Consider the following 13,267-nt stretch of genomic DNA (forward strand, 5'->3'; position numbering starts at 1 on the left):
AATGAAGCCGATTAATGTCACTGTTTAGCAAAGTTTTTTAAAAACTGTCACTTTAGTTGTGTGTCAAAACAGCAAACTGTAAATGGTACTCCAGATGTAGTGTGCTTACATAACAGTGTATCCTGTTAACTTGCATACAGCTTTCATTTTTATATGTTTGGAGTGTTGCCTGAATATTGAGGCATTATATGCATCATGTGGTGGACTTACACTTTGTGGGGCCCCATGTTCACATTTATTTCTGACCTCCCACCATGATGTTATCGCCCTCCCTCATGACATCATGCAGCTCCCAACCACACCCGTCCTCATCCCACAGAACACAAAGGCACAAGCCACAAAAATACACAAATTGATCACTGCTTAACTGCCTTAGTGCTTTTTTAACTTGTAAAAATATGGCTGTATGAATAATTGGTGAATTAAAATCAAAGCTGACCTCTTGTCAGGATGACAGTACAGATGGCCAATATTGCGATGTGTGCTTCTTGAGGAGAGCAAACATGGAACTTGTCGATGAGGAATGAAATGGAAAAATTAGCCAATGACATCACTGCATCACAGGCCAGTGCAGGACAGAATGAACCAGTCCACTGCAGGAGCAAAAACTCCAATCAACAAGATGCATATGCTGGCATTTGGTATATTTGAGAGTCTCATTCAGTTTCAAAAATTAATTTCCTTACTTCCTCTCACAAAGTCAAAGAAGTTATTGCCATGAATTCATGTGAATGCAGTGTCCAATGAGTGTAAGTTCAAAATCAATGGCTCTTTCTGCAGGATTTTGTTCTCTGTCCTCAAGAGACTTTCTGAAGGCCAGCCTTGAGAGGGATGGTTGTTAGAACTATCAGCACATGATCAGCTGCAGCCCTTATATCGACTAGCAATGGTCCATTTTGAAAAGTAGAATTTAAACAAGAGAATATGATAGATGGAGTGTTCTTTCTTGCTTAATCCCTTGTTGGCATAGCAACTTGCATCATAGAAGGTAAAATCTTGTAAAGATGCACTACCAATTGTTAATATTGCTAAACTTGTCAAATGTTCCTGAGTCATCGTACTTTGAAAATAATTTTAACACTTTTCAATATAGAAAAAGAACATCACCGGAAGTATTTGTGACAGGTATTGTTCAAAATATTTTCAAAATGGTTTCCACAATTGGAAAGGTTGCCTGCAAACCATCACGTATAAATCAGCTGGTGACCTCGAAGCACACAGCTCATCATTGTCGATGGAATTAATGAATTGTTTCACTTTATCTTTTTTTTAAATAACTTTAGAGTACCCAATTATTTTTTTCCAGTGAAGGGGCAATTTGGCGTGACAGTTGACCTCACTGCACATCCTTTTGGGTTGTTGGGGTGAGACCCACACAGACATGGGGAGAATATGCAAACCCCACATGGACAGTGACCTGGGGCTGGGATTGAACCCGGGTCCTCGTTACCGTGAGACAACAGTGCTAACCTCTGTGTTACCGTGCTGCCCAGTTTCCCTTCATCTTCAAAATGATTTGTGTCTGTGTCCTCCTGGTAGAATTCACTTAATTTCTTACTCCAGGGGCTTTTAGCCATCTCATCCAAACTTCTGTCGAAAAGCAGGCAAAATACATCAACAATTTTCTTTAGCGATACGCTTCTACTCTGCAATTGCACCATTACCATGTCACAAGTAACACCAACTGTCTTAATGAGGACTTCTCCTGCTCTTTTAAAATGATTTAATTGTCTCTAAATTCATCAGAAAATAACTTCCTGCATCTTGTCTCCAGACACTGACAAGTGTGGGATTGTAGCTGGACAAAACCAATAAATCACTCTATAACTTCACCATTGCTGGTCACATATCTTAAAATTAATGTTGATTGACTCACATGATTCACATCTGGGACGGGATTCTCCGATCCACCGCCGGGTCGGAGAATCGCCGGGGGCTGGCGTGAATCCCGCCCCCGCCGGTTGCCGAATTCTCCGGCACCGGATATTCGGCGGGGGTGGGAATCGTGCCGCGCCAGTTGGCGGGCCCCCCAGCCGAAGTCCCGCTGCTGGAATGGCTGTCCCGCCGGCGAGAATCAAACCACCTCTCTTACCGGCGGGGCAAGGCGGCGCGGGCGGGCTCCGGGGTCCTGGGGGGGGCGCAGGGCGATCTGGCCCCGGGGGGTGCCCCCACTGTGGCCTGGCCCGCGATCGGGGCCCACCGATCCGCGGGCGGGCCTGTGCTGTGGAGGCACTCTTTTCCTTCCGCCTTCGCCATGGTCTCCACTATGGCGGAGGCGGAAGAGACCCCCTCCACTGCGCATGCGCGGGGATGCCGTGAGCGGCCGCTGATGCTCTCACGCATGCGCCGCACGGCAAAGTCATTTCCGCGCCAGCTGGCGGGGCACCAAAGGCCATTCCCGCCAGCTGGCGGGGCGGAAATCAGTCCGGCGCGGGCCGAGCCCCTCAAGGTGAGGGCTCGGCCCCTTAAGATGTGGAGAATTCCGCACCTTTGGTGCGGTGCGATGCCGGACTGATTCGCGCCATTTTTGGCGTGGTCGGCGGGCATCGCGCCGATTGCGGAGAATCCCGCCCCTGATGTTGGATCAACTATTATGGAATAGTATTTGGCTTCTTTGACTTCATTAATTGATTGATTTCTGAGCCTCTTTGCCATTATAGTGATGAAGTCATCATAGGTTCTGTGCATTAAAAAGTTGGTCTTCTTTGAGCCACAATATTGTTAACTTTTTAAAATGCTCTTTGAGAAGCTCATCAAATTCACTGAGAGTTCAAGGCAGGTTAAAAAAATGACCTGTTCAAGTTAACACTGATGACTCATTATGTCCTCCGTGGTAGCCCCAAAGAAGACAGCAGTTTGGCTGTCACAACAACACGCATCAGCACTTTCTTCCAGTAAGAATACTTGGTGGGATTCTCCATCGGCCAGACCCTCCGCTTTGCAGGCAGCGCACTCACACCCGTAGATTTCCTGATGGCATGGGGCGCCCATAATGGGAAATCCCATTGGCCAGCTGCCGGGAAGGATGATCCCACTGCCGGTAGGAATGCGCGCACCAGAAAACAGGTGCGGCGGGACGGAGAAACGCATCCACTCTCTTTCTAAACTGAGTTGTTAACACAGAATCAATTCTGCAATATAATGTATATTTTTGAACAAATGCACACATAGCTTTAATATATCTTTTGGAAGTTTCATGATCAGAAATATCTCTTCCACAATTTCTCCAGTTCGAGTACCTGTCGACAAATGCTTGCTCCCTTAACTAGGGTCAGGAAATAATTTTCAAGCATAACAGTATGTTATGCGTTTGATGTTTCCGAAAAAAAATCAACTAATTTCTCATTCCCGGCCCCCCATTTCTCTTCACCGTCCGAAAATGGGACTTATTGCTTTCAGCCTCCAACCCCAAACACTTTTCTTAAATTTTCCATATTACCCATGTTTTCTGGTCTATTTAGTAGGAAATATTCAATCATACCCAGTGGAATAGAATTTGGCCATAAGGCAATGTCTTGAGGGTAGATTTATTCTCTCACTCTCACAGAAGAACTATCTTGTAGTTCTAGTTGCCATTTCAGATTCCATGGCTGGGATTCTCCGAGCCTCCGCGCTGAAATGGCGCTCAGTGCAGGGACGGAGAATGGAGCCGCAGACCCGCCATCGGGTCCGGCGACCGGAGAATCGGCGGCAGTCGCGCGTGTGTGGTCGACACAGCGCCGGTCGGGGGCTGTTGAAAGAGGCCCCGCGGCGATTGTAAGTGGTCAACCCGCCAAGTTCACGCCGGCGTGGTTGACGGCAGCGCAAGTGGCCGCCGCGCGCATGTGCGGACCCGCTGCCGGTCGCTGCACGCATTCGCGGACCCGCGGCGAGCAGTGCAGAGCTGCGTACGGAAGCTGGAGCAGCGCGGACCACTCCAGCGCCGTTCTGGCCCCCTGTGGGCTACAGAATCGCTGGGCCAAGAGGCCCGTTGACGCCGGCATGAACCACTCCGGTGGTTACACCAGCACCAACACTTAGTCGCGTTTTTAGAGAATCTTGTTTAACATTTTTGGGCGATGTGGTTTCTCTGGAAATCGGCAAGTCTAAGCTATCAGATAATTCACCCATAATTTTGGTGGATGAGGTTGAATGTGCACTGTTCAATACTTCAAACATTTTAAAGTAAAATGACAAACTGTTTTTTTGCTGAGCTTCGTCCTCTTGCCTCGCCTTCAATGTTTTGCATTTTTCACTGCCAGATTGATTTTGTCGCTTCATATCAACTGATGTGACTTGATTTTATGAATATCAATTTTCTGAAAGAGGAGGCTTTGTTTGTCTTCTTCAGCCCGGCTGGTTGAATTGCCGTTGCTCCCCTTGCTACTCGATGATGGCTGACCCAAGTAAACACAGGAGATCATCGCCTTGACTGCTGCCTCTCTTCCTCCTAGTCACCTCAACATTCACCAGTGCTTTCCCACTCTAAGAGGAGTCGACCAATCAGAGCCTGATATCATTCTGTATTGCCTACTGAAGCTCTGATTGGTGCCCACAGACATTGGCTGACAAGGGGTCCCCACCCATTTATTGGGGCCCTGCGCATAGGCACGATGAGTTTCATTTACGTCTGCCTCTGGAGCACTTCAATACAGTGATGGAAAAATGGCAGGTCACTTCTAGGAAGTTCAATAGGCAATCACACTGTGGGAATCAGGGGTGAATGCAGCTGAGACTGATGGGCCGAGAATCCTCATTGCCTGCTAACTCTAAGAGCTCCAATTTAAAATGAGTTTTGGCAGCCTCTATCCAATTCATAATACATGTGAACCCGTAGAATCCAATTATTCAGCACTGGATAACAAAAGTGCCGCTTGTAGCAATAAACCTGTGCTTAATCCAGCACTTTGCTTTGATGACATGCCAACTAATGGTAGCTGAGATGTTAACTTTTACCTTTTCAGACTTGGCTCAGTGGTAGCACTCTCACTGTTGCTACCACAATGAGAAAGTTACAAAGGAAATTCCTTACAAAGGACCACAATCATGTTTCAGAGCATCACCTCACTGAAAAACAAAGGTGTGCTGCTGGATCTTGCTGAGATGAAACATCAAGGTCATGCATTTGCCTGGTGAAAAGGTTGAGGCCAGACTGCTTTGGGTAATGTGTGAGGAAGGTCATTGATATATGAGAGGAACAGGTTGAAAAACACAAATAAAAGAGTTGAGGGATAAGCTGCTGATTGCAAAACCGGGAGACTGAATGAAGGTGAATGGTGTTCAAGACAGGTTTAGCAGGGGACTACGTGACAGTAACTTGTTCACAAGTGCTCTAGGACGGGGCCTGCCAAAGGCTTTTGTAGATGTCAAAGGGAAAACAAATGAAAAGAATCATTGAACTGATTTGAGAACCGTAGGCGGTTCACACAGGGTTTGGGGCATTGTGTGCGAAATCTCCCTTTTGCCTGATCACTTGAAAAACAGCATCCAGTGTCAAAATGTATTATTGGCAATTTAAAACTAGTTGGGTAAAGTGTTAGGTTTATTGAAGAGCGTTGACAGATTACAATAGAAAATTATAAGATAGAAAAACAACGATAAGATGCTGAGAATTCACATTCCTTTCAGTATTTGCTACCTTTTCAGCAAAATAACCTTTATCCATCAGTGGTTCTCGGTCTCATTTAACACACCAAGGTGGTTGGTTGGTTTATTGCTGAAACCAAAACAGAATATGCTGGTAACCACTCAGCAGTGTGGTGTTGGACGTTCTGACACACAGATGAGCCAACACGGTTGTATATGGTACAACGCTATTTTATTTAAACTTTCTATGTACAGTTTTGTCTTGATACTCTGCACGTGGGGATTCCCTGTTTGTGATCTTGTAACAGGTCTTGTCCGTGTCTTTGTCCCCAGACCTACTGTCCACTAGGTGTCGTGCTCGTGCTTTTATGTGGTTGCTGTCCTTGTGTGTGATTGGTTGTGGTGTTGTGTGCTCTGATTTGTCTGTTGGTGTGTCCATCATGATGTGTGTGTTTGAATATCATGACATCCCCCCTTTTTACAAAGATATGTGCCTACGTGGTAATAAATATGATCGCGTCGTGAGTGCATCTAAGAGTGTGTGTGTGTTGTGTACAGCATGTGCATATGACGTAACTATTTACATGGGGCGATGTCAGGTGCGTCACATGAACAAGGTTGTACCATAACAGAACATGAATGCGAACGAGAAAAAAAAACTTGAACAGTGGTCCAGTCAGACGATATCTGGAACGATAAACAACAACAGGTTATCATATAAAATTGTGTAACTTGTTAGACATATGAACGGTGTTATAAGTCCAGTCTAATGGGCTTGCGACGAGTTTGGGTTGACCGCCTCAAGGGTGGGTCAAGAACCACCGGCTGATGTGCAAGCATGGCCATGGGTGGCGATGGAGAGGGCGTGATCTGCGGCAGCTCCACAAAGTCATCCTCGGAAGCCTGTTGAGGATCTGGCGTGTGCGTACTGTGTGGCTGCGAGCGTGGAAGTCGGCGAAGGGCGCGCCGATTGCGGCGACGCACTGAACCACCCGGCATGCAAACCAGGAACGAGCGGGGAGCCACATGTCGGAGGACTTCGGCCAGTGCTGACCAGCCACCATACGGTTGATGGACGCGTACTTTGTCTCCGGAGGACAGGGGGGGGCAGGTCCGTCGCTCGTGTGTCGTACTGACTTTTCTGGCGATCACGCTGCATTTGCATGTTCCGAAGAACCGTCTCATGGTCTGTTGTTGGTGCCAGGATGGACGGTACCGTCGTCCTGAGGGAGCGACCCATTAGGAGCTGCGCTGGCGAGAGACCCGTGGATAGCGGGGCCGATCGATAGGCCAGCAAGGCGAGGTTAAAGTCCGATCCGGCAGCAGCCGCCTTGCACAGGAGCCGCTTGGCAATGTGGACGCCCTTTTCAGCCTTCCCGTTCGACTGTGGATGTAGAGGGCTGGATGTCACATGAGTGAAACCATATGCTGCGGCAAAGGATGACCATTCATGGCTGGCGAAGCAGGGTCCATTGTCTGACATGACAGTCCTTGGAATGCCATGGCGAGCAAATGTTTCCTTGCAGGCCCCAATGACTGCGGACGACGTCAGATCATGTAGAGGCATGACTTCCGGGTAGTTTGAGAAGTAGTCTATAATAACGATGTGATCTCTGCCGAGCGCGTGAAATAGGTCAACACCCACCTTCGCCCAGGGGGACGTCACCAACTCGTGTGGTAGAAGCGTCTCCGGAGGTTGCGCCGGCTGAAACCTCTGACAGGTTGTGCAATTGAGCACCATGTTGGCTATGTCTTCATTAATACCCGGCCAATATACCGCCTCTCGGGCCCTTCGTCTGCATTTTTCGACGCCCAAGTGGCCTTCGTGTAGTTGATTAAGAATCATCTGGCGCATGCTGTGCGGAATAACGATCCTGTCTAATTTCATAAGGACCCCGTCTATGTTGGTAAGGTCATCTCGCACATTATAAAACTGGGGGCACTGCCCTTTGAGCCACCCTTCCGTCATGTGGCGCATCACTCGCTGCAGAAGGGGGTCAGTCGCCGTCTCTGCGCGTATGTGGGCCAGACTTGGATCATCAGCTGGCAGATTTGCTGCTGTCAGAGTCACGTGTGCCTCAATTTGACGCACGAACCCCTCCGCATCTGGTGGTGTGCTTACTGCTCGGGAGAGCGTGTCCGCCACGATGAGATCCTTCCCCGGAGTGTAGATCAGTTCGAAATCATACCTCCTGAGTTTAAGTAAGATGCGCTGAAGGCGAGGGGTCATGTCGTTCAGGTCTTTGTTAATGATGTTGACCAGGGGGCGGTGGTCAGTTTCAACCGTAAATCGTGGCAGGCCATACATATAGTCGTGGAACTTGTCCAGTCCAGTTAACAAGCCCAGGCATTCTTTTTCTATTTGCGCGTAGCGCTGTTCGGTAGGGGTCATGGCTCGTGAGGCATATGCAACCGGGGCCCATGACGACGTGCTGTCTTTTTGCAGGAGTACCGCTCCAATACCAGATTGGCTGGCGTCTGTTGAGATCTTTGTAGGGCGAGTCGTGTCAAAGAAGGCCAGCACTGGTGCCGTGACCAGTTTGTGCTTGAGCTCCTCCCATTCCAGCTGATGCGATTGCTTCCAGTGGAATTCTGTTGATTTTTTTACGAGATGGCGCATATTCGTTGTATGAGAAGCCAGGTTGGGAATGAACTTCCCAAGGAAGTTGACCATGCCCAGGAATCTTAGGACAGCCTTCTTGTCAGCCGGCCGTGGCATGGCTGTGATGGCACTAACTTTGTCTGCATCGGGACGGACCCCTGATCGTGAGATGTGGTCCCCGAGGAATTTCAGCTCCATCTGGCCGAAGGCACACTTGGCGCGGTTGAGACGCAGGCCATTTTGTCGTATGCGGGTGAAGACACGTCGTAGACGATGCATGTGTTCCTGCGGAGTGGTGAACCAAATGATGATATCGTCCACATATACACGTACCCCTTCGATGCCTTCCATCATCTGCTCCATAATGCGGTGGAAAACATCAGATGCTGAAATGATGCCGAATGGCATCCGGTTGTAGCAGAATCTGCCAAAAGGGGTGTTGAACGTGCATAGCCTTCGGCTGGCCGGGTCCAATTGTATCTGCCAAAATCCTTTGGACGCATCCAATTTGGTAAATATTTTGGCTTGCGCCATCTCGCTGGTGAGGTCCTCTCGTTTCGGGATGGGATAGTGTTCCCGCATGATGTTGTTATTCAGATCTTTAGGATCTATACATATGCGGAGCTCGCCAGAGGGCTTCTTTACACAGACCATGGAGCTGACCCATGGCGTGGGCTCCGTGACCCTGGATAGGACCCCTTGGTCCTGAAGAGCCTGCAGCTGCAACTTGAGGCGGTCTTTGAGTGGCGCAGGAACCCTGCGAGGTGCGTGAACGACAGGGATGGCGTCCGGTTTGAGTCGAATCTTGTACGTGTATGGCAATGTCCCCATGCCTTCAAAAACCTCCTGGTTGTGAGCAAGGAGGGAATGGAGATTTGCGTGGAACCCAGCATCCGGGAAGCCGGATATCTCATCTGGAGAGAGAGACATAATGCGCTGTACCAGGTGAAGGACCTTACACGCCTGTGCACCCAGTAACGAGTCTTTTGATGAGCCGACAACTTCGAAGGGGAGTGTGGCCGTGTGCATCCTGTGAGTTATCTGTAGCTGGCAAGATCCTATGGACGGGATGACGTTCCCGTTATAATCAACCATCTTGAGCCGGGATGGCGTGATGGGTGGTTTGACCTTCATGGCCTGGAATGCAGAATATGCAATCAGGTTGGCGGATGCGCCGGTGTCCAGACGGAAGGTGACGCGCGATCGGTTGACCGTCAGGGTGGCACACCACTCATCGGCTGGATTGATGGCATTGACCTTGTTGACATCGATGACGGAAACGCGGAAGGCATCCTGGTCATCTGCATCACTTAACTGGAAATCTTGATGCGTGGGCTGGACGGTCCTGACTTGTCTGCGAGATTGTCGGGGATGTGCAGGATCCATGGGTTGAGCCGAACGACAGTGGGCAGCATAGTGGCCCATCTTGCCACATCTGAGGCGGTTTTTAGCAGGACATTGCCCTTTTAAGTGTACAGCTCCACAATTGCCGCACGTCATGACATCACGGCGTTCGTTGCGCCACTGCGCATGCGCAGTGCGATCTTGCGGTGGGCGCGCCTGCGCAGTGCGTCCCTCGATGTGGCCGTTATTTTTGGCGCGCACCAGCGCGGGAAGCGGCCGCTGTCGTCCGGGCCGTGGGTCGGGAAGTAATCGACGGCCTGGATGCGTTCGGCGTCGTGGGTGGCCTGGCTTGCCGATTCGACGGCTGGGGACCCCCTCCGTGCCAACTCGGACGCCTGAAATCGGGCAAAACGGCAGGTTGCATTCTCGTGGAGGACACAGGCTTCCACAGCAGACGCGAAGGTGAGGCTTTTTATTTTAAGAAGCTGCTGGCGTAGGCCACTAGAGGCAACGCCAAAAACAATCTGGTCCCTGATCATGGACTCTGTGGTGCTGCCGTAACCGCAGGACTGCGCTAGAATTCGGAGGTGCGTCAAAAAGGGTTGAAAAAGCTCCTCCTTACCTTGCAGGCGTTGCTGAAAGAGGTATCTTTCAAAACTTTCATTCACTTCAACCTTAAAGTGCTGGTCCAGTTTGAGGATGACCGTGTCATACTTGGATTGGTTTTCGCCTTCTTCGAACACCAGTGAGTTGAAGACGTCTAGGGCGTGCTGACCTGCGTAGAAGAGGAGCATTACAATCTTCGTTTCATCGGAGGCACTCTGTTTTTCGTTGGCTCGGATGTACAGGTCAAATCGCTGCCTGAAGAGCTTCCAATTGGTACCTAGGTTCCCCGCGACTTGCAACGGCTGCGGTTTGTCGGTGCGGTCCATGTCCAGAATGGCAGGTTAGTTGGCAGGTATCGATCCACTCCTGTACCATGTGGTGTTGGGCGTTCTGACACACAGATGAGCCAACACGGTTGTATATGGTACAACGCTATTTTATTTAAACTTTCTATGTACAGTTTTGTCTTGATACTCTGCACGTGGGGATTCCCTGTTTGTGATCTTGTAACAGGTCTTGTCCGTGTCTTTGTCCCCAGACCTACTGTCCACTAGGTGTCGTGCTCGTGCTTTTATGTGGTTGCTGTCCTTGTGTGTGATTGGTTGTGGTGTTGTGTGCTCTGATTTGTCTGTTGGTGTGTCCATCATGATTTGTGTGTTTGAATATCATGACAAGCAGGTCAGGGAACAGACAAGATGGACGGACTCTCCCTCAGAACCTTTTGATTTGAATCACCAGCAACTACAACATTTTAACTTATCGCTGCTTTGACTTGAACCCCAAGAATTAAGTGATGAACTTTCTAATTGGCAAGTGGTGTTCCTCTGATTTTTGGAGCTACAGCACTATAAGAATTATCTTTATTAGTGTCACATAGGCTTACGTTAACAATGGAATGAAGTTGCTGTGAAAAGCCCCGAGTCGCCACGGAGCTGGTTTAGCACAGGGCTAAATTGCTGGCTATGAAAACAGACCAAGGCAGGCCAGCAGCACGATTCAATTCCCGTACCAGCCTCCCTGAACAGGCACCGGAATGTGGCGACTAGGGGCTTTTCACAGTAACTCCATTTGAAGCCTACTTGTGACAATAAGCGATTTTCATTTCATTTTCATTTCATTCCGGCGCCTGTCCGGGTACACTGAGGGAGAATTCAGAATGTCCAATTCACCTAATAAGCATGTCTTTCGGGACTTGTGGGAGGAAACCGGAGCACCCGGAGGAAACCCACACAGACACGGGGAGAACGTGCAGCCACCACACAGACAGTGACCCAAGCCGGAAATCGAACCCCGGTCCCTGGCGCTGTGAAGCAACAGTGCTAACCACTGTGCTAACTTGCCGCCCATAAATAAAAGCAAAATGTTTTTAGGGGGAAATACATTAGGGATAAAGGAATTGAAGAATCTGCTGATGGGTTTAGATGAAGTGGGGGTTGGGATGAGACTCACCTGACACCAACCTGTTGACCCTAATTCTGTGTTATAAATTCTGTGCATTCTCTGTACAAATTCTCCTTGGAGCCAAACTCCTTTGTGCTCAAGCAGCTTGATTAATTCAGCTAATTTTGTATATTGGTTTAAAAAATGAAAACTGACAATAACAGATGGTTAACTCTGCAACGTCGGCTGCACAGTACCTGTGTCTGTATACTCACCAGGTGGTGTGTCTTACTTTCAGGAATGGGGAGAATGTCTTCTCCAGTGAAATGCCTTTGGTACAGGAGGTCACCACCACGCTGAGGGAGTGGGGCACCATCTGGAAGCAGCTCTATATGGTAAGGAGTTGTGTTTCTCATGTATATTGGTGACACACAGTTCTACCTCATCAGTACTCGCTCTCTTTCCACACACTCCCGCAACCCCCCTCCCCCGTCCCCGGCCCCCACCACTGTTGCCAAATTATTAGACTGTTTATTTGACAACTAATACTGGGTGAGCAGAAATTTTCTCCAGTTAAATTTTGGAAAGACATGGGGCGGGATTCTTCGATAATGGGGCTAAGTGTTGACACCGTCGTAAACGGCGGAGCATTTTACGACGGCATCATCTGGCCCCTAGGAGGAGTGATCCTGAGCCGCACAGGGGGCCAGCACAACACTGGAGAGCTTCACACAGCTCCAGCTGTCGATATGGGCGCCAGCGCAGGTCCGCGCATGGGAGCCACGGACGGCGCGGGTCCGCGCATGCGCGTGGGTTGCCTTCTCCGCGCCGGCCCCTGGGCAACATGGCGGAGCCCTGCAGGGGCCCGGTGCAGACGAATATAGGCCCCCTGGGATTAGCCCGCCCGCCGATCGGTAGGCCCCGATCGCGGGCCTGGCCATCGGGGAGGTCCCCCCCAGAGTCAGATCCCCCCTCCCCTACACCAGGACGGTCCCCGCAGCATGAACGCTGAGGACCACACGCGAATGACGTCGACATCGGAGAATCCCGCCCATTGTTTTCAATCAACCACTCCAAATTCCGTTCCCCATCGACTGATTCCATTGCATTCCGTGGCAACGGTCTGAGGCTGTACCAGACTATATGCTATTTCAGTGCCATATTTGACCCCTTCCGACCACATATTCAAGCTATCACGAAGATCACCTTTGTGACATATCCCATCTCTGCTCTGTCACTGAAACCATCATTCATCTTTTTATTGCCTCTAGACTTGATCATTGCACCACACTCCTGGCTGGTTTCCCACATAATATCCTTCGTAAACTTAAAATTAAGCCGAATCCTCTGTTACCCGTATCCCAATCCACATCAAGGCCCACTCACCTATCAGCGCTCCAAAAATTGATTGCCATTGGCTCCTTGTCAAGCAACAAATTGTTTTCAAATCCCTCCATGGCATCCACCTCCCTCTATCTGCAATCTCCTTCAGCCGATAAACCATACAAAACTGATGACCACCTGAGCATCCCTGATGTTTAATTGCTCCACCATTGTTAGCTGTGCCTTCGGCTACATAGGCCCTAAGCTCTGGAATTCTCGTCCAATATCCCTGAGTCTCAGTACGTCTGTTCACTCAAAGCCTATCATTTTGCCCAGGCTTCTGGTCATGTGACCTAATAGTTCTTCATCTGACTCAGTGTCATATTTTGTTTTAAAATGCTCCTGTGAAGTACCTCCTGATGTTTTATTACATTAAAGGGAATTGTA

The 13,267-nt window shown here is 49.4% G+C and overlaps 1 protein-coding gene across 1 annotated transcript in view; it reads left to right on the forward strand.

Moving 5' to 3' along the window:
* Window positions 1–13,267, forward strand: part of LOC140426764 (dedicator of cytokinesis protein 2-like) — a 1,003,703-nt gene that overhangs the window by 115,014 nt on the left and 875,422 nt on the right. The window contains exon 5 of the mRNA XM_072511919.1: window positions 11,796–11,892. Coding sequence (XP_072368020.1) covers window positions 11,796–11,892 — 97 coding nt within the window. The remainder of the gene's footprint in view (window positions 1–11,795; window positions 11,893–13,267) is intronic.

The sequence above is a fragment of the Scyliorhinus torazame genome, chromosome 7, assembly GCF_047496885.1.
Source record: "Scyliorhinus torazame isolate Kashiwa2021f chromosome 7, sScyTor2.1, whole genome shotgun sequence".
Classification (NCBI taxonomy): domain Eukaryota; kingdom Metazoa; phylum Chordata; class Chondrichthyes; order Carcharhiniformes; family Scyliorhinidae; genus Scyliorhinus; species Scyliorhinus torazame.